Source organism: Salmo trutta, chromosome 22, assembly GCF_901001165.1.
Source record: "Salmo trutta chromosome 22, fSalTru1.1, whole genome shotgun sequence".
NCBI classification, from domain to species: domain Eukaryota; kingdom Metazoa; phylum Chordata; class Actinopteri; order Salmoniformes; family Salmonidae; genus Salmo; species Salmo trutta.
This window is the reverse complement of record NC_042978.1, coordinates 9,774,576-9,802,207: the sequence shown is the minus strand read 5'-3', so window position 1 is coordinate 9,802,207 and position 27,632 is coordinate 9,774,576. Positions and strand designations below refer to the sequence as shown.

Below are 27,632 nucleotides of genomic sequence, written 5' to 3'. Positions count from 1 at the left end.
TTCTGAGATGAGAGATGAACGGTTGATGTACAGTGAGTATCAGGGAGCTGCTGTGTGGAGCCCTAACAGAAGCCAGCAGACCCCAGGGCAGAGAGCACACACACACACACACACACACACACACACACACACACACACACACACACACACTGCTGCTGCGGGGATGGGTTGTGTTGGCGTCGTCGTTCCAACGCTGGCTCCATCCCGTAACCATGTCTAATAGCAACACGGCAGCTAGCTCAACCACAGCTCTTGGCAAGCCTCTCTCCCTCCTCTACTCCGAGCCAGACGAACAAAAGGAAGCTCTCTCGCTCTCTGCAACTACACAGCGCTCGCACACGCACACACACACACGCACACACACACACACACACACACACACACACACACACACACACACACACACACGCTCAAAGCGAGACAAAAGGGAACAGACGGCTCCCGCGTCGGGCGGGAAAAACAAGAGCCCGAGAGACAAAATAGCGGTTGCCGATATGGCGTGGGGCGGCCATTAGACGGCGGCTACTGGCCAGTTTTCACAAAAAAATGCCATACACCACGGGCCTAGCTAGCTGATGTCTGGGGGCTGTTCAGCTTAGCTTAGCCGCCCCTATAACCTGATTCAGAACTTAGCGCTCAGGCTATTAGCACAGGGTGCAAATGAGTGGGCGGGAGTGGCTCCAATTAAGCAGAGAGGAGGATCTGAGTGTCGTGTGATTTATCTGGTCAGGGACAGACAGGGTAATGACTGTAGCAGCCTGGCTAAAGCGAGGTTTTGACCACTGCTGCTAATGGTGTGGAGGGGTTGGCGGGGGGGGGGGGTCTGTGGCTACTCAGCGCACAACGGCACTCACCACAACTTTGTATATACACACATACAGTCAAAGACTGGCGCACACACACACAAGCATGCATTCAAACACACTGAGCAGCCTCGCTTTCTCTGTGACCATCGCCCCTCCTCAAACACACTCTCTCCCACACTCGCACCAACGTTTCAACGCACACACACTCCTCGCGCAAACATTTCAACACACACACACACACAATCCCACACAATGCTAAACCCCTGGCTAGGCTCCCCACTCCCCAGCCCAGCTCTCTTAGCTGACCCCTGACCTCCTAGTCAGCTCTGAGTGGGGCTCGTGTTAGCAGCGAGGGCGCGGCGGCCGCGAGGAGAGAAAGGAGAAGGCTCTTGTGGCTGATGAGGCCTGCGAGGCATTTTTCTTCCCCCTTGTTTTTACTTCTTTTTATTGTTACTGTTTTTCCCTTCCCAGCATAGTTTGGTAATGAGAGATCTGTAAACTGCTGTTAGGAATTAAAATCCTTCACAGAAATGAGAAACATATGTAGAGGCTTGTCAGTAATAGCAGCCCCCCGTATCACAATAAGCCACAGCACTGAGCGAGCAAACGAGAGAGAGGGAGGGAGGGAGGGAGAGAAAGGGGGAGAGGCAGCGGTTTTCAGATAATGACAGTAATAGCATGTGTTTATATTGGTTTTGGCAAAGGGGGAAAGTGTCTCTCTCTTTTTAGTGCTCTGCCGCAAACGTAGAGAGTGGCGTGCCGTTGATTAATGCAAGGCTGTGGGATGAAGTGCCCGCCCCTCTGCTCTCTAACCCCTAACCCGTTGTGACACTGTGGTCCGTGGGACCTGCGGTCAGAGAAAGAGAACTGGACGTGTGGGGAGGTGTGAGGGTGGGTTAGGCTTCCTGCTAGCGCCGAGGTTGGAGTCTCGTTCCGTTGAGGAGAGCGTCGGACCCGGCGGGTCGAGCAGCGTGGTTTCGACTGCTCCTACAGTTTTGTTTTAGTACTGCGGTCTGACTTGACACCGGCCACAGAAAGACTGTTTCCCAACACGGCCACATAGAAAAGTCAGATTTGAAAATTCCTAGTAAGACATAAAACATCCACTGTATTATTCAGATAATTGTAGCTGAGGCCCCCCCCCCCCCCCCCCCCCCCCAAAAAGTAATTACTCACAGCCGAAGATATTAACATTTTATATTCATCAAATGTCTGCCATTTCTTTTTTGATGACGTCTTCGCTGTTCCCTGTACGCACTGTGCTCGTGCTCATGTGATGTTGGTCCCTGTAGACCCGATGCAACCCGGATATAGACAGGGTATGAATCGGCGTATGCGAACGTGAGTAGATTATCTTGAAAACAATTGTCGGACATCTGTATTTAGGCTCAGCCAGCTAAGGTGTATGCAGGCCCAGGACCAGTCTCTGGGCGTTGTGATCGGGTTCCGTTGTGGCTAGTCACAGTGTCATGGCGTGGAGGGATGCCATGCCTGTCTCTGGCAGAGTGAGAGAGAATATAATGGTGTTTCCAACCACCACTGCATCCCACAGCCACTTTCCATCCCCCCACACACACACACACACACACACACACATTTGTGCCAGTGGAAAGCACGGTTCTAATCTAGCCCATTCGCCCCTGTACAGTTGCTTGGTGTCTTGGCACTAATTACTGACCACAGTACTATACTTTGATATATACATTATTAAAACATATTAGAAACCAGGTTGTTCGAGCCCTGGATGCTGATTGGCTGAAAGCCGTGGTGTATGAGACAATATACCACGGGTATGATGCAAAACTACTTGTTTACTGTTCTAATTACGTCGGTAACCTGTTTATAGTAGCAATAAGTCACCTCGGGGGTGTGGTACTGTATGTGACCAACATACCACGGCTAAGGGTTGCGTCGTGCCTAAGAACAGCCCTCAGCCGTGGTTTATTGGCTATATACCACACTCCCTTGGGCCTTATTTCTTAATAATAAAACAGAGGATTCTTTTCCTACTGTTCCATATAATACTACAGCTAATACACCAATAGACTAACAACATCAGACATAGGCCAAAATGGCAAATATAAGTTTTATATACATTATACACTCATTTATTTCCCACAGTGCTTGTTAATGCACCTTTCAGGCGTGGAAATGAGGAGGTTGAACGGTGGGTGAAAAGTAACATTTCCATATATGTAAATAGGTTATCAGAAGCAGGAAGGGAAGGATTTTATTATTTTGTTTTAACGTTCCAAGAGGGACCTCGATCCCGCTCGCACGTCTTAATACATTTGACACAATAAATAAATGAAATCCATAATGTTCCTTCCTCTCTAACTCTACTATTAATAGAAAAGAGGGACGGCAGCTAGCGTTCTCAATTCAGACAGGATTAGCATCTCTCTTGTTTGATGTGGTTCCACTTTGCCGACCGAATGCGATTTCCCTTTACCCTGTTTGTTGCCGCAGCCGGGAAACTTCACAACCAACTGCCGATGTGCCGATGTTCTGCTTTTTTTGGGGGGTGGGGGGGGGTGAGGAGACAATGCCAAATTGAAACCTCAGAGAAGGGTGGTGGGTTTAAATAATTTTCTTCAAGCTAGCTAGGCCTGGGGGGGGATCAGAAGGGAGGAGGGGTTACGAGAGGATTTCACAGAAGTGAAAATTATCTGAGGGATAGATAGTGTTTTGGAGACCAGATTTGAGTAATTGGGGTGTTTCTGGTGCACCAAGGGAGCAAACCGTGGAAAAGAAAACACAAAACAAATGCAATCTGATATCAAAAAAGGGCATTAGTGGTTTCCGTTTCTGAACAAGCAGACATTCCTCAGCAAACACCCCGATCGATATATATTTTACGGAAGTCTTTTCTCTACATTGATAGTTGGAAATGATTCACAGTATCTCTCGTTATGATCAAGTCAAAAGAGAAAATCCATAGCAGAGGTATTTCATCTAAATATACAGTGTCATTTGTGTCCTGCTTTGGATAAATTGTCTGGCCAATCATGACTACCGTAGCCATTTTTCCTTCTCTAAAGTACAACTCCTCATCTCCAACACCTCTCCCCCCCCCCCTTATTCCTAACCCCCCACCTCCAACCCAAACCCATCCTCTTGACTCCCAAATCTGAAGGACACTCAGTGAACGACCTGTGTGTAACACCTTTACAACCATCTACGATTCTATAGGCTCCGATCAGGAGCCGTTAGATCTCACAAATGTTTGTCTAGTATAGACTTTACCCACAGCAAACCTACTAGAGCCACAGAGCAAAGCAAGACATCTGTTCATGGTCATAGGTTACAGAAAGAGAGTGAGAGAGAGTTTGCAAGGTGGGCAGTGGTCCCCAGTCCCCCTACTCTACTGTAAATTGTGTCTGTGTGTGGAAGTGTGGAGGAGATTATCTCCATTCACAAGACGCCCGCTCTAAGGGATATTATATGGAGGCCGGCTGAAAGAGGGATAAGTGTAGTGGACAAAGGAAAATGTCCAAACATTGTGAGAGGGCTGAAAGACCCCGGCCGTCTATTCACACCATGGAGTGGCTCTGGGTCACTCGCAGGGAGGGAGACAGGCAAAGGGGGGCATGAAGGCCCCCCCCCCCTCGAGTGTTTGGGATGCAGCTTGACCCCCTCTTTCTTTACCCCTCTCTCCCTCTCATCACTTTCTCTCCTCATTAACACACACACACACCAACATTCCACTCCCTCCCTACCTTCACATTTATCGATGAATCCCTCCAATCGTTGCCCCCCCCCACACACAAATCATTCCCGGGCCATAATTGGTTGTGGTGTGATGCATTCTGGGCTGGCATGGCTGCGAGTGGGTAACTAACACGAGGAAACGGTTTGGGCACGCTGATCACCATAAGAAAGGGGCCTCTTTCACAGCGTAGCACAATTCTGCTGTGTAAAAGAACATAATGATTGCGTAATAATGGCACATTGTAGAGTACCTCGGGGGGGGCTCGCCACTGAACCAATGAACGGGGGGGCTGGGTAGAGCCGAGCGGAACCGGGCCGAGGTGGGCCGGCGTTGGGGAGGGGACGTGGGGGGGGCCTTGGTTAACTCTTAGGCTGGAGCTGGTTATTCTGGTTATTATTCTGGTTATTAGTCTGGTCATTAGTCTGGTTATTCTGGTTATTAGTCTGGTTATTAGTCTGGTTATTAGTCTGGTTATTCTGGTTATTAGCCTGGTTATTAGTCTGGTTATTCTGGTTATTATTCCGGTTATTAGTCTGGTTATTCTGGTTATTATTCTGGTTATTCTGGTTATTATTCCGGTTATTAGTCTGGTTATTCAGGTTATTATTCTGGTTATTAGTCAGGTTATTATTCTGGTTATTCAGGTTATTATTCTGGTTATTAGTCAGGTTATTATTCAGGTTATTATTCAGGTTATTAGTCTGGTTATTCAGGTTATTATTCTGGTTATTAGTCAGGTTATTAGTCTGGTTATTAGTCTGGTTATTCCGGTTATTATTCTGGTTATTATTCCGGTTATTAGTCTGGTTATTCTGGTTATTAGTCAGGTTATTATTCTTGTTATTCAGGTTATTATTCTGGTTATTAGTCAGGTTATTATTCTGGTTATTCTGGTTATTATTCCGGTTATTAGTCTGGTTATTCAGGTTATTATTCTGGTTATTACTCAGGTTATTAGTCTGGTTATTAGTCAGGTTATTATTCTGGCTATTAGTCAGGTTATTATTCTGGTTATTAGTCTGGTTATTAGTCTGGTTATTCGTCTGGTTATTAGTCTGGTTATTAGTCTGGTTATTCCGGTTATTAGTCTGGTTATTAGTCTGGTTATTAGTCTGGTTATTCAGGTTATTATTCTGGTTATTCTGGTTATTATTCCGGTTATTAGTCTGGTTATTCAGGTTATTAGTCTGGTTATTAGTCTGGTTATTAGTCTGGTTATTATTCCGGTTATTAGTCTGGTTATTATTATGGTTATTAGTCTGGTTATTAGTCTGGTTATTCTGGTTATTAGTCTGGTTATTATTCTGGTTATTAGTCTGGTTATTAGTCTGGTTATTAGTCTGGTTATTCTGGTTATTCGTCTGGTTATTAGTCTGGTTATTATTCTGGTTATTCGTCTGGTTATTAGTCTGGTTATTAGTCTGGTTATTAGTCTGGTTATTAGTCTGGTTATTAGTCAGGTTATTAGTCAGGTTATTAGTCAGGTTATTATTCTGGTTATTAGTCTGGTTATTAGTCTGGTTATTCTGGTTATTAGTCTGGTTATTAGTCTGGTTATTCTGTTTGCATAGAAAATAGATTTTCCGTGTTGTCGATGCTTGAAAGATATTTTTTGTTGTTGTTGTCATTTCTATGACGAAGGTAATTCAGATAAATCTGAATGAGAATGTCTTCACGATGGCATGTCCACAAGAAAGATAAGAAAGACAATGTCACACTTACACGTTTCAATTGTATTTCGTCTTCTTCAGAGTGTGATACTGTGTACAGTTTACTGTATGTCATTTTGCTGCGTAACAGGGTGGATTGAGAGGGAGATCTGAACACCGTTAGCTTAGCCGTCGTTAGCGTGACCTAACGGGCAATTAAGTTGTTCTATTTTTCAAGGCGACCGCAAAAAAGCACGATTCATCGCATGTCTGTCAAAATGTTGCATGAAGCAGAAAAAGAATAGATTTTTGACGCGGGTTTGGCAGTGTTTCCGTTGAATGTGAAGCTCTGCTGATAGATGCCTGTCGCACGTTTGGTTTTGCAAGCGTTTTTATAGCGTTCCCATTTTCTTTACAACTAACGTATACTAATGTGGGTGGGGCCATGTCCTTGTACAGTTATTGGTTTGTTTTTGTGTACAGTTGCATCTTTGTCTGTGTGTCAGTGCACAGGTGTGTGTGTGTGTGTGTGTGTGTGTGTGTGTGTGTGTGTGTGTGTGTGTGTGTGTGTGTGTGTGTGTGTGTGTGTGTGTGTGTGTGTGTGTGTGTGTGTGTGTGTGTGTACAGCCAGCCAGCCAGCCAGCAGTGCATGAGGAGGGAGGTGGGGCGCAGAGCAGACAGCTGTGAAGCGAGGCTTGGCGGATCCTCCTCCATATGTTCGGGGAGCACTGCACACAGCCACAGAAGCCCACTGCAGGCCCCCAGCTACCCAGAGCACAGCGACAGGGAATTCACAACAATATCTCCCTGCTCTTTCTCTGCTCCTTCTACCACTGTAGATTCTAATAGTGTTTTATTAGAGTACACTAGGATACACTATCTGTATGTTGTGGATTAAATATGTGTGTGTGTGTGTGTGTGTGTGTGCGGGGGGGTATATAGGTAGGGAGTGGCATAGAGATGGTGTCTCCCTCTCACATACCCACTGTCGTAGCAGTGGGCGTAGCGGGCATGGCTGGCTCCACAAAGGCAGCCTGGCGCAGCTGGCAACCCTCTATGCCCACCTCCCTGCGCATGCCCGTCTCTGGGAGGACCCGGGCTCATCTTGCCCCTGCAGAGCCCATCACCCCTTAGCCCAGGAGAAAATCTCAATCATTGATTCAATCACAGGGATTTCTTTTTTCTTTTCTTTTTTCCCTCAGGAGGGCATATGTCCGTGCGTGCACGTGCAAAATTTTTTGTGAGAGGGGAAGAGAGACTAAGGGAGAGAGCGAAACCAGATGAAGAGAGAAGGAGAATAAGACTAGACGAGAGGGAGAGAAAGAAAGCGAGAGAACGGCACCTCAAAAAAAGAAGGGCCCGGGGAGCCATCTGGGTAGGTTGTCGTGCCAGTGTCTTTGCCAGTGTGCCCAGACCACCTGGCCACAGCGCCAGCCAAGTATGCCAGCCCGGGCTCTCTCTCCCTCTCTGTAGCCTCCAGACGACTACTGATGCTGCCCCTCTTTCACGCGGGCTTTGAACGTCGGGCGGCCCTGGAAAAACGGCGGTGGCAGTGGCCTGCCTTTTCTCTCTCCTGCCAATAGCTTTGTTTGAAGTGAGACAGGCTGTGTGCAGGGCCGGGGAGACGGAGCGGGAAACAGTGCCCCCTTTCAGCACCCTTCTACTCCCTCCCAGACACACACTCTTTCTCACAAACAAGCAGACGTACACGTTGGCGCGCGCACACTCTCGTACACAGTTTTCTTTGTGCCCATTTGGGTGGGGGTGGTGGTCTCTCTCTTTTCTTTCTCATGTCTGTCCCTCACTCATCCCTGGTTCTTTATTTCCAGAGACATTTTGTGCGGTCCATTTTTCCTATCACCTGACTTTGGAGATTTTTTGTTTTTTAGGGCGAGCTCTGCTAACTCCTTCACCCCCCCCTTCTCGCCGCTACCCAACCCGCGCCCACCCTCTGGCCCTGCTCCCTCCTCCCCGTGCCCCCCTCCTCTCCTCCCAGCCGCAGGCCCTGGGCACTGGGCTGCCTGACAACCCTGGGAACAGGCAAACCCCAGTGGCACTCGAGGGGCACAAACATTGGCATTGCTGCTCGGGCTTTGTCTTCGGTGTGTGTGTGTGCTTGAATGCGAATGTGTTACCCATTGTTTCATCAACCAACAAAACAATGATACCGATATGCTTATAAGTAAAATCTACAATACAAAATAGTATCGTAGCTGTGTTGCGTTCTAAAAAAAGACATGTATTTTGCCATTGACACTTATCATATCAGTATATTCAGACAATTTGCAGCAGGGTACAATGTATCAGATGGAACATGACTGTTTGTGAGCAGAGTCCAGTTCGAAGGTGGAATTTTCCTAGAACGCCACTCTCTTTTAGACACGCTTCTGAAGAGGGTGAACAAGCATCTCTGCTGTGCCTGTCTCTCATCTGAGGTATTCCAGAGAGAGAGAGAGAGAGAGAGAGAGAGAGAGAGAGAGAGAGAGGGAAATCAAAAGAGAGTGAGAGTGGGTCCTGAGGGGAGAGGATTTTCAGGAAAAGGCAGGCAGACAGACGGGTAGAGCGGACAGACCGACAGGGTGGTCATCTGTAACAGGTAGTGCCAGGGCCAGAGTACAGGATTCAGGTACGCCCACTAGGAAGACTAATAGATTACTGCGGGAAATGGCGGGTGATAAATGACCTGATGCAATGCCTCTCTCCGGAGAGAAGCAGGCTGGGAGAGGAAGGCCGATTTGAGGATATTTTTGGTAAAGTGGCAGGGAGGAAGGAGGGAGATAGGGGGGCCTTCATGGCAGGTGCGTAATCCATCCTGGAGACAGAGTGCGCCCACCCTGAAACACCCTCGAAGTCCAGTGCCCAAAGCACTGCATTATGGGCCAGTTTCCTGGACACATATACAAACAAAGAAGCTAAATGGAGAATCTCCATTGAATCTCCACGAACCCACTACCCTGGCGGTGCAAGCATCATGCTGTACCAACTGAGCTACAAAGGACCAAGTATAAACACGATTAGAGTGAGGTCAGATAAGATAAACAGGAGAAAACATGAAGGGTTTTCAAAACACGGAGCTCCGTGTGTGTGTGTGTGTGTGTGTGTCTTCCATTCCAGTGCTGCGAGCGCCTATATGCTCATTCCTGTATTATCTGAGGCAGACATCCTGACTGAATCCTGACTGAGAGAGGAGATCGCTCCATACCATGTTCCATACTGTGCTACTGACTGGCTGACAGAGACAGTGGGTGAACATGAGAAAAGGAGAGAGAGAAAAGGAGAGATGGTGAACGAGAAAAATAAAAGGGGGAGAGAAATAAACGAGAGGGTACCAACGTAATGAGAGTGAGTCGGAAAATAAGAGAAGAGCGGGGGGGGGGGGGGGGGTGCACGGTTGGCAGCCTTGCAGGGCAGTCCGATGAAGAGGAGGCAAACCTAGCCTGCGCTACTGCAGCTCCCCTCTCAATTTCCCCCCCAGCAGGGATTGATTCGCCGGTCGATGCTGCTGCCTGACATTGTCCACAGCTCACAAAGCGTGGCCCCAGCCAATACACACACATGTATATATCTGCTGTTTAGTACATCCAAAGCCCACTCTCTCCGACATTTACAACTAAATGACTATTTCTACTGTGACATCGATTCTCGTAGTGTCTGTTGTGTTTGTTTGTTTGTTTTGTGGTGTGAACTCAAGCATGAGGCTACGTTTTTCTTCCCTCACTGTCGGTGTCAACTTTATCACCGCTTGGATGTGTGACCATCACGCTACGTTTTTAACTGACTGCTCTCGGGCAAATTACAATTAAACGTCCAAAAAAAAAAGAAGCTGTATGCGAAACAAATAAATATGTCAAACCCGTATGAATATTCACATTTTAAATATATTTTTTTAAGCAATTTCATGTGGTGATTGCTGCCCAGAAAAAGCTCTAGAAGGACTTTAGTAGGGAATCGCTCTGTGTTGGCGTTGTGTTAAGCCTCGTCATCATTGGGCTGGACGTGTGTGTGTGTGTGGGTGTGTGTGTGTGTGTGGGTGGTCAGGGCAGCTCTTCAGACGGGTGCCCCTTGGGGGGAGGCCACGGGGGGGGGGGGGGGGGGGTAACCAGAGACAGGGCCCTCCCACCCTCCCCTGGCTGCCCTATCGATCGCACTCCTCTCCTCACCAGCACAGGGCTCTCCTCTCCATGGAAGGAGATGTCAAAACAGACACGCTCTCACACACCTGGCCTCCCACCTGAGAATACCTCAACAACAACAGAGGAAAAGTCCACCCTAGTCTTTCCTGCTGAATGGAAATGTAGCCGTGTTGGTTTACGTAGATCCTGCGGTATATATCATCCGTCTGTATAGACGGACTATAGCCTACGTGATATAGCAGTGGGAGTGTGTCTTATAAGCTGCAGCTTTTCTCTCAGGTGTCTGCGTTATTATTCCTATACAGTTAAGATATCATTTTTGGAATGCCTTGACAGAAACGGTAGTGGCACTGAGTCTGCCACACAGCTGAATTCATTTCCTGATTACAGGTGGTCACACGATGGGACAGAGTAGTGGTTAGGTTACCTACAATAAGTCTCACTGTTCGGTTCATTTGTTGTGCGTTTATGCTTGATTCTCTTTCATGGGCCTACCCCAGACAGAGCACAGACAAAGGTTTTGAACCTTCGAACAGTATCAAGTAGTAGCCTGCCCAGTTAGTTACCACACAAGCACTGTCTGCTCTTCTCTTTTGTTCCCTCTCGTTCTCTCTCTATCCCTCCCTGTCGTCTTCATGCCCTTTCCCCTCCTCTCCTCCTTCTCCTGTCTCCCCTCCCGGGGTAACTGTAGCCTCACAGGAAGCCCATTGTCTGGGCCTGAGGAATCTTGTTCTAGGCCGTTTTCTACTTATCAATGACTGGGGGGCCAGGAGGGAAGTAGGAGGGGGAGTAGCGAGGGCTCCACTTCTCTCCAGCTGAAAGTCGGCACTTTGTGTCTCTGCAGAGGTGATATCGGCTCCCCTCGCTGGCATTCTTCAAGGGATCAGAGCCGGCCCTGCAAAGAGACTCTCCAGACAGACTGAAGAGGGTAGGGAAGGCAGGGGGGAACATGGGGGAAGGGAACTATTGTGGCATCAGATGAAAAGCATTATTTAATTTCCCAGACTAAGACCAGACAAGGCATGTTTAGCATTTACCACTAGTTGTTGTTGAGGGGAGAAGACCCCCTCTTCTCGAAATTCAAACGCTTCCACCATCAAACTGGGACGTTCAAATGAGCTTTGAGGGTGTTCCACCTACTTTTGAGGCAGAGAGGGAGCGAGGGTCAGGCTAAGGATGCAGCAAAAAAAGAGGAAAGAACCCGTCTGACACCATTACAGTGCTATAATTATGGTAAGTGAGGCAGAACCGAATCAATACGGCAATTCATCAATCGCATTCCAAACTATTTCAGTCTGGTTTATGTCATCATGCCACTGGCCACGGCGTCCTTCACTCCGCCAGCACAATATCTGGCCCACACATCAAGGTTCCATCCCGGCCTAATCCACTTTCCCCCGAACGTCCATTATTCTGGACGCTCCCCTTAATTGATCCACTGCCGCAGTAGTCCGAGTGCCAAGACTGGCCATAGGTGAACCATCCCCCCCAGAGCATCCCTAGATAAAGGGAACAGCGATGGGCACAATGAGAATATCTTCTCTAGATCCTGCCTATTGTGGTCCACACACACACACACACACACACACACACACACACACACACACACACACACACACACACACACACACTCCCTCCTATCACCTACCCATGGCTGCCTAGTTCACATGGGGTAGCTCCTAATCCCACTTCATTCCCAGGGTTACTAATCAGCCCGTCACATTTGTGTTTAATGGACCGTTTTCAGACGTTTTATACTATCTACCACGGACAAGCTGCCCTATGTCTAAAAATAGTGTTTTGATATAATTAGTACTGTATGCAAATTGTATCAGCATTTTATTTGTAAGTTACATTGCATTACAATACAATTATGGCATGCTTAATTAAAAAGTTGAATACCGGCAAGTTAAAGGAAATTAGTTTGTGTAGGCTGGGTTAATGCTGTGCTATAGACATATAGGCAATTCAATTAATTGCCAGCAAAGCAGTAAAAATACATTTATACTGGAAATGACTGTGTACCTGGCTAGTCTACACACTAAACCCAATCGTAATGTTTTCCCCACAGCAAGACGGATGACTTTGAGATATCTGTGATGTTGCTGAATGCTGTATTTAGTGTTATAGCATAAAGTAATTGCGCGTTTGAGTAATTTGAGTGTCGCAGTCGTGTTGGGGAACAAGAAATGAAGCACGTACATGACTCGCAGCCATTTAACCTAATATGGGCCTTTCAATCAAGACTAATGCTGACGTGACAACCTGCAGCACTATTTCTGTTTCTATCCAACTGGTGACAGATTTTCATGTAAATATTCTAAAATCGAAATAAAAACAAGATGCGCATTTTCCCACCAGAGATGTGTTTCCATCAAATTGACCAGTGCCGGATAAAAGCCTGGGCGTGATGATGTAGTGCGCAAAACATTTCACAAAAAATGTTTGGGTTAAATTGTGAATTAGCCCTGTCTGGTCATGGCAGGTGCACTCGAGCCAACAGCTCACAGATACAGTGTGTGTGTGTGTGTGTGTGTGTGTGTATATATGTGTGTATATATATATATATGCATGTATATATGTGTGTGTGTGTGTGTGTATATATATATATGTATATGTATATATATATATATATATATATATGTATTTATGTGTGTGGGTATAGCCTACATGATGAGAATATTATAGACAGAAAAGTGAGATTATTTGTATTTGCCAAACGGCAGCCAAGCATCGATCATTATGTCACCAGAGTTAGACTCTACATGTTTATTGGAAAGCAGCATCATGCTCATCACTGGGCTTCCACCACCCTGTGAAGTTCATCGTAACTTATTTCATCTGTAGCCTAATAAACTGCGTGCTTTCCTGAATCGTAGCGGGAGGGCCACACAATATGCCATTACTACGATATGACGGTTTATTGTATCAATATTTGCGCGTTGAGGCGTTTCCTACCTCCGTTTCTCGCATAATTCATTTTACAGACACTAACAGATCCCACCTTGCCTAGCGTATTTTGTTTTGTCGCCGTTTGGAAAGTTTACCGACACATTTGCTGTTTCCGTCAGGCCCGTCGTAACATTTTTGTTGTTGTGCTTTACTCGCATGAAAAGGTTGGATGGAAACCTGGTTACTGTCAGTAAATAATGTGAATTTGTAACCACTCGATAGCTAGCACACCAATTTGAATGGTACTGTTTGCCTATGATCATAATGGAAGCAACACAAGCTATAGTTTATTTTATCTGTGGCTTGAACAGCTTTATCTAAATGGCCTATTGTTCAAGGGTCATATCGATTTCGATATTCTATGTTGGAGAGAGCTGAATGTATCTCATTGCACAGGAAATGGTACATTTATCAGTTGCCTGGTTTGTTCTGGGGAAGGGTCAGAGTTCTGTAACACAATGGAGTCTTAAGATTCCATTTTGTTCCAAATGAAAACAAACGCTTGTTTTTCTGTCTCTTTCACCTTTTTGTTTGGGAACATACAGTAGTCTTTTGTGAACGCACAGTATTTGGTAGCGTAAGTGGTAATTCCGACTGCATCTTTTGTTGTGAAAATGTGGCATGAAGAATGGCAACTGTTCAAAGGAGGCAGCGAGCACTTTCAAAATGGTTGCCAAAGCTTTTAAGATGGCTGCCAGGGCATTAGGTGTAAAGTGGGTTAGGGGTGTATCAATGGTAAACGTTAGAGCTAATACCATGACATGTCGGCCATCTTTGTCACTGGAGATTCTGTCCTGGGCTCTGCTGAGTTCTGTGTTTGTGCCTTTTCCTTTTTTTTGTAGCTCTTGCTGTCTTTTATCTGAATGTTGTTGAACTTGGCAGCAAACTTCTTGGCAGCGACTGCTTCTGTGTCATCCAACAATGGAGGCAGCTAACGTGATTCTCTCAGTATAGCTTTGCCTGGCAGGATGGTTTAACAGCTACGTTGAGGATAAGCATGAGAGAGAGAGAGAGAGACACCGACTGAGAGAGGAAAGGAGGAGAATGAAGACGAATACGAGCGAGAGAGACTGACTCGCTTTAAAATGGCGGCTCGACAAGCGATGGCACTCATTCAAAGCCAATGCTTTTCATCTCCGTCAAGTATTTTATTTGTGAGTGTAGCGTCTGGGCGACAGTTTTTGTATATTGGAGAATCGATGATAGCATTGTATTTGCGCCGTTCTTAGAGGAAAGGGCTGCCATAAAATGGAGGCAGTCAGATGTTCACAAAATGGAGGCGGCTGGGAGGGGCGAAGAGGAGAGTTTGGGCGCGCCAGTAACAGGCTACTCTGCTATGACGTTTAAAGAAGGGGGGGGGCACATAAAAAGAAATCCCCACGTTTTGTCTACCTGGCACAAAAAATGTATTATTGCCACCAGTCGTCAAATTGTTTGTCTTTTATGTATAAAAAAACAAACCCCGATGATCCAGGCATTAGACGGGCGTTTTCGCTTTTGGTTGTACAGACGTAGCATTCAGAACTGAACAAAAGCATGTATCTCTTTTTCCCCCCTCTCTCTTTCGCTGTCGATTTGGCTGCGAGTACAGGGGTCTGCCAGGGTTGAAATGCCAACCCAGCGCCTTGGCTGGCATAAGCCCTGATCCTTACGCACTGGCGGGCATACGCCAGACAGACAATTGGACTGGCATACTCTCCACCATTGAGCCTTTTTCTAAGGGCTGTTTTCTTTATCTGACACCCTCAAGTTTTCTCTGGAATTCCTCCGTTGTAGCGAATCCGTTAGCGAGCATTAATTACGTTCCAATAATCATGCTAAATAGCGCATTATCATCAATAGTCAACAAAAGTCATATTTTGTACCTGTCCGTGTAAAATGCAGTATAGTGTATTGTAGGTTTATTGGTATTGCAATATTTGCATTATTTATATATATACACACACACACATTTTCTAAGAAGGGTGTATATATGTGTATTGAAATGCATAGAGTTGGAGAGTCGAGGTACCATATGTAAATATTGGTAATTTATGATTTCTCTGAAATGAACTGCAGAAGAAAATGAATGGTGGCTCGATATTGACTGACAGCCTTTTGAAATCATACCATATATCATATAATTTCATTAAAAGGAAAATAAAAAAAGTGTCTGTAAAATCAATAAGGAATATATTGTTTTACAATACACATTTCATAATAAAGTTAAGTAATTTATATGTGGCATGGTAGGCTATTTCAATTTCAAATAGGAAATAAAAAAATTAAAAAACGTTTTATTACAAATTCTTCTCAAGGAAGAGGCAGTCTAACTGAAATTGTTTTATTTTGCAACAATAATATCACAAAACATATCCCCCCGATCTGGTCATATTTATTGGCATTTTCAGTTAGTATTTGTTGCATAGAGCTGTGTTTAATGAGGTGTGTGTGTGTGTGTGTGTGTGTGTGTGTGTGTGTGTGTGTTAGTCAGGCAAGGCCCAGTGGTTTTGGGTGGGTAACCCTGGCTCTAGTGACTGTAGCGGGGCAGTGTGTAGGCAGGGGGAAGACCCAGCAGGAGTGGCCAGGCTGGGCATGTTGTGTGCAGTAACTGGGGGTTTCCCTTCCCTCCTCGCTGCGGGCCATGTGTGAAAGCCCCACTGTATGCTGGGAAGTAAGCCTAGCGGGCTGAGGAGAGGATAGCGGCTGCGCTGGGTTTGCTGTGGAGCAGTGCAGATCGCCACTCACCCAGTTCTTCAACCCTGGCACCATCCTCCCTCCCCTAGTCGGCTCCAGACAGGGGCTCTAGCCAGGGACTCTCTCTGTGAGAGAGAGAGAGAGAGTGCACTAGCGTAACAGAGAGAGAGAAAATGGAGAGGGAGGGGAGGCGGAGGAGGAGGCAGCGCAAAAGTTGGCTGCCAAAGCAGTTCACCCTGTCATTTTTGTCTTTTTTTTTTTCTTGTGCTGCACGAGCATGGAGATTTTCTATTTCCACTGTTTCAGAGAGCGAGAAAGAGGAGAGGAGAGGAGGAGAGAAGCCAAGTCAAGGCTTCCCTTCCCACAAGGCGAGCTCTGGTTTTGTGTGGGTTGTTCCTGCCAGGGTGGCAGTACAGCCGCTCCTCATTCCCCTCCCGACCACCCCGTGCAAGAGACAAAAGGTGCGACCACCCCTGTTCCTGTTTATTTTCCCAGGTCCCATGTATTGACTCATCTGGCCCAGAGTGACTTGTTTATGTGCAAAGTCACCAGTTTGTTTCAAGGAGTAAGTTCGATTAGATCACCGCGGGGGAGGACGGGGCCTGAGGTGGCGTGATCATTTCCCTTCTTGTACCCCCCTCAGACCCCAACACCCTTCCTCAAATTCCCTCCATCTTTTTTTTTTCTCAGTGCGGAGAATGGACATTTTTGGGTGGGAAATTTGGAGCGAGAGATGAGAGTGGGTATGGACTCGGAGCGAGAGAGAGAGAGAGAGAGAGAGATCCGCTGCTCCCTCTCAACCATGTTTTCCATGACCTCTTTGGTAGGAGAGCAGAGAGGCGGTGACTGACACTTCCTGGTCTCAGACAGCCCGTCGTTCCCTGCAGTTGTGGAATGGGGGGGCTCTAACTTGCAACTATGGGCTCGCTGCTATTTAGGAGACTGGTGTGACGACGCCTTTGACAGTCTCTGAGCACCCACACACGCACACACACGCGCACACACACACACACACACAGTACCTCGACACTGCAGCTGGAGCCTGTCAGCTGGGCCCTGGGACAACAGTGAATTACAGCTCACAGACACACACACACACACACATACTCTCCCGGCTTTCTTCCCGTGTCACCGAGGGGCAGACCTCCCCAGTACTCACCAAGATTAGATCTCTGGCAAATGACAATCAAACTGACAACACTTTTTTTTGATTCAATACTGTATACCCTCTGACCGACGACAACTCCTGCTGTCCCATGCTGCTGCCCGGTAGAAAAGATGACATGACGAGAAGTTCAAGATGTCTGCGTTCTCCTCCTCTCCTCTTCCCCGGAACACAAGGGCCTGGCCACAAGTAGTGCACTATTTAGGGGACAGGGTGCCATTTGGGAGACAGACAAGCAAGAGGAGCCTGTGAAATCTCCAGTGTTTTTCGACGTTCTCCTGCTCACGATATCTACGCTGTTGGAACCTGTCAGGGAGAATGTGTACCGTATTTGAGGGAGAATGTGTACCGTATTTGAGGGAGAACGTGTACCGTATTTTTTTGCCGCGTCCCAAATGGCACCCTATTCCCAACGCAGTGCACTACTTTTGTCGAGGGCGCAGAGCCAATTTGTCAGTAGAAAGTAGGGCTGTAAGCAGCCTCTATTGTACCTATCCTGAGCGTTCTCCAGTTGTTAGTTGTTACCATAGCGAGAGCGAGTGTGTGTGTGTATAGAGTCAGACAAAGACAGGAAGTGTTTTTGAGCGGGGGGGGAGGGTTACTGAACGCTTTTTCCATCACTATGATCACTGGACAACTTGTGTTGCCATTTAAAGAAAAGAGCAATACACACAGTACATTCTTTTTATTTATTTAACCTTTATTTAACCACATGCCATTAGCTTGTTTGTTCAAAGCGAACGATATCTCTACCTTTTTTAAGAATGCTTTATTTGTGTCTGCTTCATTATTGTCTTATCTTCTCACCCACCAGTCCTCCTAGCATGTAAAACACACACACACACACACACACACACACACACACACACACACACTTGGCTCTCATGCACAGTTGACCCTTCCTCAATCTTTCTATTTCTCCCCATCAGGGCTAAGGGAGGTCGCGGAGCACATCAGATCCATGACAGCTTCGACTTTTCTCTCACAGTCCTGCTATTTAGAGAGAGAGGGAGAGAGACTGGGAGAGAGACAGGGAGAGAGAAGATTAGACACAGAGAGAGAGAGAGAGAGAGAGTAAATTGAAAGCGGCCCCAGGGCTGTATGTTTCACCAGACCCCTAGAGAATGCTGGGATTGGACTGTTTTATTTTTTTTTGCCTTGCTGGGAAAAGGCCAAGAACTTGTCTCTCCTCCTCGGCCTCCCCCCTTCTTTTTCCACCCTCTTCCTAGAAACGACGGCAGAATAACAGGAGAGGAGAGGAGGAAGGAGGGAGTGAGTGAGTGAGCAAGGTCCTCTCTCTCTTTCTCCCTCTATCTTCCCTCTCTCTCCCCTTCTTCTTTCCACATAGCCCAGCCTACGGGGCCACAGAGTTTGACTTTTCCCACAGTTTTCCTCTGGAGCAGCAGGGAGGTCTAGTGAGCCAGCTAGGAGGGAGCGCGCTCTCTCTGTCTCTCTCTCTCTCTCTCTGCCCTCCTCCAGGCTTCTCTCACTCCCCTTCTCTTTACCTCCTTCACTGCATTGTTCCCCTCTTCCCCCAACGAGCCCCTGTACAGGGGCCTTTGTAAGCCAGTGTCCAGGAGGGCAGACCCAGAACACTGAAGCTCCTGTGAGGAGGAGATGGATCGGGTAGATGGAAGTACAGATGAATGTGGAGAGGTAGAGATGGATCAGGTAGATGGAAGTATAGATGAATGTGGAGAGGTAGAGATGGATCGGGTAGATAGAAGTATAGATGAATCTGGAGAGGTAGAGATGGATCGGGTAGATGGAAGTACAGATGAATATGGCGAGGTAGAGATGGATCGGGTAGATGGAAGTATAGATGAATGTGGAGAGGTAGAGATGGATCGGGTAGATGGAAGTATAGATGAATGTGGAGAGGTAGAGATGGATCGGGTAGATGGAAGTACAGATGAATGTGGAGAGGTAGAGATGGATCGGGTAGATGGAAGTATAGATGAATGTGGAGAGGTAGAGATGGATCGGGTAGATGGAGTACAGATGAATGTGGAGAGGTAGAGATGGATCGGGTAGATGGAAGTACAGATGAATGTGGAGAGGTAGAGATGGATCGGGTAGATGGAAGTATAGATGAATGTGGAGAGGTAGAGATGGATCGGGTAGATGGAAGTACAGATGAATGTGGAGAGGTAGAGATGGATCGGGTAGATGGAAGTACAGATGAATGTGGAGAGGTAGAGATGGATCGGGTAGATGGAAGTACAGATGAATGTGGAGAGGTAGAGATGGATCGGGTAGATGGAAGTACAGATGAATGTGGAGAGGTAGAGATGGATCGGGTAGATGGAAGTACAGATGAATGTGGAGAGGTAGAGATGGATCGGGTAGATGGAAGTACAGATGAATGTGGAGAGGTAGAGATGGATCGGGTAGATGGAAGTACAGATGAATGTGGAGAGGTAGAGATGGATCGGGTAGATGGAAGTACAGATGAATGTGGAGAGGTAGAGATGGATCGGGTAGATGGAAGTATAGATGAATGTGGAGAGGTAGAGATGGATCGGGTAGATGGAAGTATAGATGAATGTGGCGAGGTAGAGATGGATCGGGTAGATGGAAGTACAGATGAATGTGGAGAGGTAGAGATGGATCGGGTAGATGGAAGTATAGATGAATGTGGAGAGGTAGAGATGGATCGGGTAGATGGAAGTATAGATGAATGTGGCGAGGTAGAGATGGATCGGGTAGATGGAAGTACAGATGAATGTGGAGAGGTAGAGATGGATTGGGTAGATGGAAGTATAGATGAATGTGGAGAGGTAGAGATGGATCGGGTAGATGGAAGTATAGATGAATGTGGAGAGGTAGAGCTGGATCGGGTAGATGGAAGTACAGATGAATGTGGCGAGGTAGAGATGGATCGGGTAGATGGAAGTACAGATGAATGTGGAGAGGTAGAGATGGATCGGGTAGATGGAAGTATAGATGAATGTGGCGAGGTAGAGATGGGTGAAGAGAGAGGTGGAGATGATAGATGATGACGAAGGAGAGTGCTAGGGGTGAAGATAGGCTGGAATGGAGGCAGACCGGAGACTGGAGAAGAGGCAGCAGAGTGCTTAGGGCTTTACCAGGGCTGCAGCAGCAACGGGGATCATACAGGGAACGACCTGAACCTACACACACCTTTCTTCACTTTGGAAACGGCAACAAATAGAATAGACAGAGGACAACTGGAGACGTTCCCTAATGCCTATGTCCAAACCTTACACACACGCACGCACACACACACACGCACACACAGAACTCACCGGCCCTTCACACACTCAGTAACACACAGTGGAGAGTGTTCTTTAGTGGTTTGGAAGGGGCGTTACGGCACAAACATAACTTATTGACGTTCAGGATATTGGATAAGACGATAATTAAAGACATTATTATGTCTCGTACAGTATGTACAGTATTGACAGACCAAAAATTGTCTCTTGATGCCTGGGCAATGTTCAATGGGAAAGAGACGTTTTGAAACCTTTAGAAATGGGAAGGTTCTCCTGGGACTCGTCCAATTAGAAAGCTCCTTTTTTTTCTCTTTTTTTTTCCTACCGAACAACCCGTTTTTTTTCAGGGCCGGTTTTCAGGCCGACAGGAAGCAGAACCCTTTATGCCCTTGTTCCTCTTCCGCACTCCGTCTCCTCCTCCAAGATGGTCAGTGTTTTTATTTCCACACACACGCTCGCGCTCAAACGCCCGGCTGTCTAGATTGAAAGGACAGACGGGATCTGTAAACACAGCCACCGTAACTTTATACTCTTTTGTCCCTCTTCCTCAGCCCAGAAAAGAACGTGCGCGCACCCACCAGCAAAAACGCACACGTATACACACATAACACATACAGTACAATCAAACACACGCTAGCAATCGCACACAACGCACAGGAGTGTGATTTGAGGCTGTGCTGTAGATGAGAAGCAGATGGGTTCTATGTAAACACTGAGCTTATTAAATATGGAGTGACGTAGGGAGCCTGGATGAAGGTCGAGGTTAGCCAAACACTGGACACAGGGAACGCAGACAGAAACAAACTCACCCGGGCAGGCTCTCCCTATATGCTCTCTCCTATTTCTACTTTGCCCTGGCGCAGGCTAGATATGAGTCGCGTCTGTGTGCCGACACCGTGCACTGAAAGGGCCTCGGCGTGCCTTCAGTTTTATCCCGACAGGGACCGATTTCAGAGAAACGATTGAAAATGGCCGCTTTCGTTTTTACGTTCTGTAGCTACTTGAAACTTCCCACGACTAATCTCCATGTTGATTGGGACCGGTGTTACAGTTGATATAACAAAACCCGCATCAAGTGTCCCGGTGGTGGATTGTTCTGGAATGGCTCTCCCGTCATGTACCATTTCATTCAGAGGAAGGGAGGGTGTCAGGGAGATGGAGGGAGGGATGGAGTGCGAGAGGTTTACAGGAATGCCAAATTAAATCCGAAGGTTTTGGCGAATCCGCCACAATCGTTCAACAAAGCCCGGGCTTGACGCTCAACTCGGCGAGAGGGGGTGGAGGAAAAAAAGCGAAAAAGCTTGGGAGGGAGACGAGAGGAGACGATACTTGTGAAAACAATAAGCCAATCCCTGTGGCTTCACCTTCCATTGATGGCGGACAGAAAGGGCCGTTTGTATTTCTAAATGAAGTTTCTGCCTCCTCTTTTATTGGCATGCGTGTTCCTGGGCTCAGTGTGTAAAAGGGCCTTTAGAAAGCAGGGTTTTAACACACAATTGGATTACAGCACGAGCACTTGGTGGGAAAGCGGACCGGCGGGAGGGAGAGGGACCCGGGAGAGGTACAGAGGGTTTGGCGCATGCATAATGAAGCGGCCGCTGGGGCGGGCGGAGCGGGCCAGGCGGTGTCCCCCTCTCAGCCAGGGCTCGGAGGGGGAGAGGGGGGGGAGAAGGTAAGAAAGACAGACTGGAGACGGCGAGCGAACGAGGGGGAGACTGAAGAGAGGGAGAGAACTGTGGGACGGAGGGAGGAAAAAGAGAGGGTACACAGAGGCCGAAGGAGAGAGGGAAAGAGACAACTGGAAGAAGACGGAGAGAGAAAGACAGAAAGAGATTAGAGTGAAGCTGAGAAAGATAGGAGAGGGAGGGACGAGACAGAGGGATGACCTGGGAGAGTGTGTGTCTGAGGTAAAGGGCTGCAGCAGTAGAGCAGTCAGCACACATGCAGCCGCGAGGCCGTCCCCTAACCATCGAATTAGTGTGTCAACTCATTCACTAATTCAACTACCAGCCATCAAGACATTCCACACACACACACACACACACATTCCCCCAGCTCTCCTCATCTCTCTTTCTGGCCCGAGACACCACTATATACTCCCACTCTAGTAGTAGTATACCGTACTCTACTGTAATCTACTCTCTCCCATTGGTCCGTTTAATAGACGAGGGCCTGCTCGTAAATGTTTACCAGCTCGGTGGTTAAGAGTGTCACTGGTCTAGCCAGGTCGTGTTAAAGACCGAATAGAGAACCAACGGTGTGCACCCACAGTTAGACCCTAGGTCGAATTCATTAGGTAGCAAACGGACTGAAACACGGATGGACAACCTGAAAGTGTCCAATAAGAAATGCTTGTTTTCTGTTACAAAACATTTTGCTACGGTGTGCACTAATGAATACGACCCAGGCTTTTCTCTCTCTCTCATGAGTCCGTTGTAAAAACCATCGGTCGCTATGGTGAAAATACAGCCTCGCCCAGCTCGGACCGGTAATTAGTCGTATGAAAGTTATTGGCCTGCTGTAGAAGGAGCTGTGACACTAATCCTGCAATGTATTAATGCCTCCAGTGAGGGGTGATAAATTCCATGACAGTGCATATTCATAACGGTGTAAGCATAATGAACGGTCTCTGATCCAGCCGTTGATCTATGGTGGCTGTAGTGCATCATCTGTCTGGACTGGAAAGGAGGTGCGTGGGGAGGGGGTCTTTTGGCTTTCTTTACTTTCTGTACCCCACCGGTCCCCCCCCCCCCCTATCAAGTGCCCACCCCTTCAGGGCCCTTAGACGTAGTAGTGAAGGGTGGGAGGTGGTCAGAGCCCTATACCAGACACGGCCCCTGGCTCTAGTCCTCTCCTCCTTCCCTTCAGACGGAGGGGGAGAAAGATAAAGAGCGACTTGTTAAGGGACTTGTATAGAGGCAGCGTGAATAGGTCTTGTTTGTGGCGGGGGGAGGGGGGGGGGTTTCGTTGTTGTTTAGTGTTTTTTTTGTTTTGTTTTGTTTTAATCGGCCAGATTTTTCGTCCCCCCTTTCTCCCAGCTCTGAGGGCCCTCAACAGGGGGTAAATGCAGATGTGAGACACAGTCTGGGTCTCACGCCTCATTTGCATATTTAATTAGCGAGGGGGAAAGGCGCGTGAGAGCGCCGGGGTAGACTAGGGTGGGGGGGGGGGGTGTGGACTGTGTGAAAGTGCCTCCCCCACCCACACCCAGCAGCACCCAGCCACTAGCCTCATGCCCCCGGTGAACCACCCCCACCTCGCTTTCAGCCGCCTCTGTTCGGTTGCTGGGGGGACGTTTTGTTCCGCGGGCCTCCAGATTGCCTTTGTTTTAAGTTGTTGATGCAGACCACAAACGCTGAGCAGAATGCAAACAAGTTCCCTCTAAATTGTTTACTTTGTCTTGCGAGTGGAGGGAGACCACCAGCCAAAAACTTTTCTCCTTTTTTGTTTTGTTTTAGTATTTCAAGCAACACTTTTGACTTTCTGTCCTCCCTTCGCCGTTTTTGCCGCCTTTCTTTGCCCGTTACCCCTCTTGACGTTCCAGTCACGTATGTTCGGAACGTTTTTTTTGTTTGTTTCCCCCGCGTCGTTGGTTGCCTCGGAAATGGACCTTTTGCACTCTCTCCGACAGATCAAAGGGGTCAATCAGCTTGTCTGGTAACACTTGCCTCTGAAAAATCTTTGTTTTTAGAGATAAACATTTGGTGTAAAACGCACTCAGCCTGAGTTCTCTCTCCAGCAACAGAGCAGAAAAACATTGCGGAGGGAGAGAGAGAATAAAACACACTGCCAAAAAACCATGGTCCTGGTTCGATTTTATCTCAGCCTTGTTAAGACAAGTACCTCCTCATGCAACTATTTCACTACTCTGGCAAACCTCTTGTACCTATTTCAGTAGAACACAAGCAGACTAGTTTCAGTGAATCAGCCTTCCTGCCTATGTGTAACAGCAATACCAGGCACGTCGTCCTATCAGCCTAGCAGGACTTGAGTCATAGCTCTCTGTCTCTCTGCTTGGCTCTCTTCAGTCCCGACTCCCAGAGTGGAGATGGGTAATATTTCTCCCACTCCCAACAATTTTATCTGCAGCCCGTCGGATCGATACAACCCAGCAGCAGCTAAATCATCCAGAGGTTATGTTCCTCTGCCATTTTGGCAGCAGTAAAAAAAAAACATTTAAAAGGGGAGGCGAAACATAAGGAGCGAACTTCTTTCGGCCCCAAGAACTGCGTTTTTTTTACACGTCACTTTCCTCGTCGTCGCTGTCACCGCTAACGACGCTGTTAGACGTTCTTGCGCTGGGGCAGAAAAATTGCCCGTAAAATGTATGGGTTTTCCCTGTTTTATGAGCCGTGGATGGAGTTGTTGCGGCAGGCATCGGCTTCTTAGTGTTTCTCCAGCCAGACCAATTTCCATAAGTGAGTTTTTGCCAACAGTGTGACATCCTCGCACTGGGCATTCTCTCCAAAAGCCTTATTCCCCCCTTTCCTTTCCCAACCACAAATTCCTCAACTCCTTCCCCACCTCTGACCTACACCACATCTGAAAACATGTCAGTCTAAGCCCCAGAAAAACATTCCGACACCCCACACCACCGCACCTTTCCACACAACACCCACAGACAGCGTAGTGCACTGTCAGTACAGTAAAGACGCTGACACGCTGGATAGTACAGTAGAGTACTATGAGACGAAGGCAGAGTCAATGTCACCGCGGAGGAGGGGCATCGACCCACCACACTAGACCAGACTAGCCAGTAGTCCACAGTAGCTTTAGCCCATGGCCTGTGTCTGTCTGTCAGTCAGTCAGTCTGTCTATAGCTACGGTTGCAGTCTCCTACAGTGTGGCTCAGGCTGTGCCAGTGTGCAGTCGATGCGTAGGCCGGGGGGGGGGGGGGAGACAGACGCCCGCATCGATCGCAGAGCTTGAGGCACGGGGGCTAGGGTTTCACCTGAGCACACTCATTCACACACACACACACACTCACACACTCACACAGAGCACACCCGGCGGGTTGGGTTAACCCTCTGACTGTAGGCAATCCCCCGACCGCACTCACATGCACAGTTACAGTACTATGGTGACAAATGCATCGAGACCTATGTGTTCATTGAGTATTGTGACCAAAGAATCTTACCCCATCCGCGTCTTTTTATGGACTCTGCATGTTTCGCTGTCTTGTCTTACCTTGTATATATCCATGACATCTCCTTGTCGACTAAAAATGTACAATTTTGGCTTTTATGAGAGTTAAGTAGTGAGACCCTTGCTCCAGTCCCTTACAGTATCTCTCTCTCTCTCTCTCTCTCTCTCTCTCTCTCTAGATGGCCAGTCAGACAGTCCCAACCAGCAGAGTGAGTCTGATATCAAGGACCAGCCTGAGAACGGTAAGAGTCTAATGACAACATCGTACTACTGTAGTATACTAGTACTATCCTAGCACATTTGATTTATTAAGTGCTTTTTCTGCAATCGTGCTACTAAAATGACCAATACACAGGCGTGTCTGTGTGTAAGTTCACCTGTCTTCGTTCCTACTCCTGCCCTTCTGTAAAAATACACCATCGACTAGTGCCCGCCGAGCCAGTACTTTGAAAATACTTCCTTCCTTGAAGTGATCACTGATCTCAACACGACTGGATTGCTCAAAGCCGTGTAGAGTCCTTGCCTTGACCTACGGTATCCAATCACGTCAGAGCAGTGTTCACTTGAAGGGAGGAAGGAAGTCTTAATATTTTTTTATTGACAAAACGATGACTGAAAGGTGGAAACAGGTAATGGGACATTTTTCTTATTTTAAGTCTCAAATGGGAAGGATGCCTTTTTCAAAGTGCCCGCACAGGTCCATTCCAAGTAAATGCACTTCTATTCACATTCACTTAACCTTCCTGTACGATTTTAAACTACAGTACTTTCTGCCAGTTAGATTTTTTTAATTATCCGTGCCAAAAATTGTCTGGACGCTGTCGGGGAGAAAGAGTTGATTTATTTTTTCACCCCCCCCCCCCCGCCACAACCACACAGACACACACACGGACATATGTTTTGCCTTCGCTAAGCAGTGTGGTTGTGGGCCAGCCAGCCCTATTCTCCTGGGCTGTTCGGAGCTGGCCATTACATCTAGCACCTGAAAGCCAAGGGGGAGACGAGAGGCCATTACGTAGCCATGAGGAGAGTGTGTGTTTGGGGGGGGTGTTTCGGACCTACGGGAGGGTCGACCATCTCTCTCATAAGTGTCTAGTGTTGCTTTTATAACATGACCATGTCTTAAGACTGTCCCTGCCAACACGCCGTTGCCTTATAACAAATGTCTTTCCCCAGGTAGCTGGGAGTGGTACTTAGTATAGGGAGAGGGACCTATTTGCGCGTGACACCGCCTCGCCCTGTGTTTGTGTTTGGGACTTTTTATAGCAATTAACACAGACAGACAGATGAGGAGCTTGTTTATTCCCCCCTTCCTCTCTCCTCCGCTCCTCTTCTCCCTCTCTCCTCCTCCCCCCCTCCCTCTCGCCCCCCCTCCTCTCCCCCCTCCCTCTCTCCTCCTCTCCCCCCTCCCTCTCGCCTCCCCCCTCCTCTCCACCCTCCTCTCCTCCTCCCCCCCTCCCTCTCGCCTCCCCCCTCCTCTCCCCCCTCCCTCTCTCCTCCTCTCCCCCCTCCCTCTCGCCTCCCCTCCTCGTCTCACCCCCTGGCCCATATGTAGCTGATGTCATCCCCTCATCTGCTCTCTCTCTCTCTTTTTTCCCTCCCCTGTGGATGAACTGAAGGTCGCTCCATCTTGCATGTGCCTCTCGTGCGGATATCCAACATCACCTCCCATAATGCCTGTGTGATATTTTAGTTTTATTTATTTGATTTAATGTTTTCTTTTTTTGGGAGGGAGCCAAAGTCCATCTGCTGGCTGGCTGGCTGTAGCGCTGGGTCGAGATGAGTTGTGCATGTGTGGCTACTCAGCAGAGGGAATAATCCCTCCAACACACACACACACACACACAAACACACACTTCCTAAAAGTTACCTCAACCTAACAGACAGGTCATCTCAACCCGATAGCTCCAACACGATGTCTCAACCTAACATACCCCAACGTTTATTTCTCTCCCAGAGACCAACCACCTTGCCCAACCCATCTAGAATAAACACTTTACCTTGTCACACAGTCGTCTGACCTAAACACACCACTGCCGAATCCCAAATGGATCCCTAACCCCTCCCACACCTAGCCCCTACCACCTACACTCGCTAGATCAATTCCACCCAACACTAGTGTGACATAGAACATGCTGCAGGGTGCCTCCTAAAGGTA

The 27,632-nt window shown here is 47.7% G+C and overlaps 1 protein-coding gene across 9 annotated transcripts in view; it reads left to right on the top strand.

The window, feature by feature from the left end:
• Positions 1-27,632, top strand: part of nfia (nuclear factor I/A) — a 178,665-nt gene that overhangs the window by 100,206 nt on the left and 50,827 nt on the right. For all 9 annotated transcript variants that reach the window (XM_029706505.1, XM_029706502.1, XM_029706501.1 and 6 more), the window contains exon 3: positions 25,654-25,716. In XM_029706505.1, the coding sequence (XP_029562365.1) occupies positions 25,654-25,716 (63 nt within the window). The remainder of the gene's footprint in view (positions 1-25,653; positions 25,717-27,632) is intronic.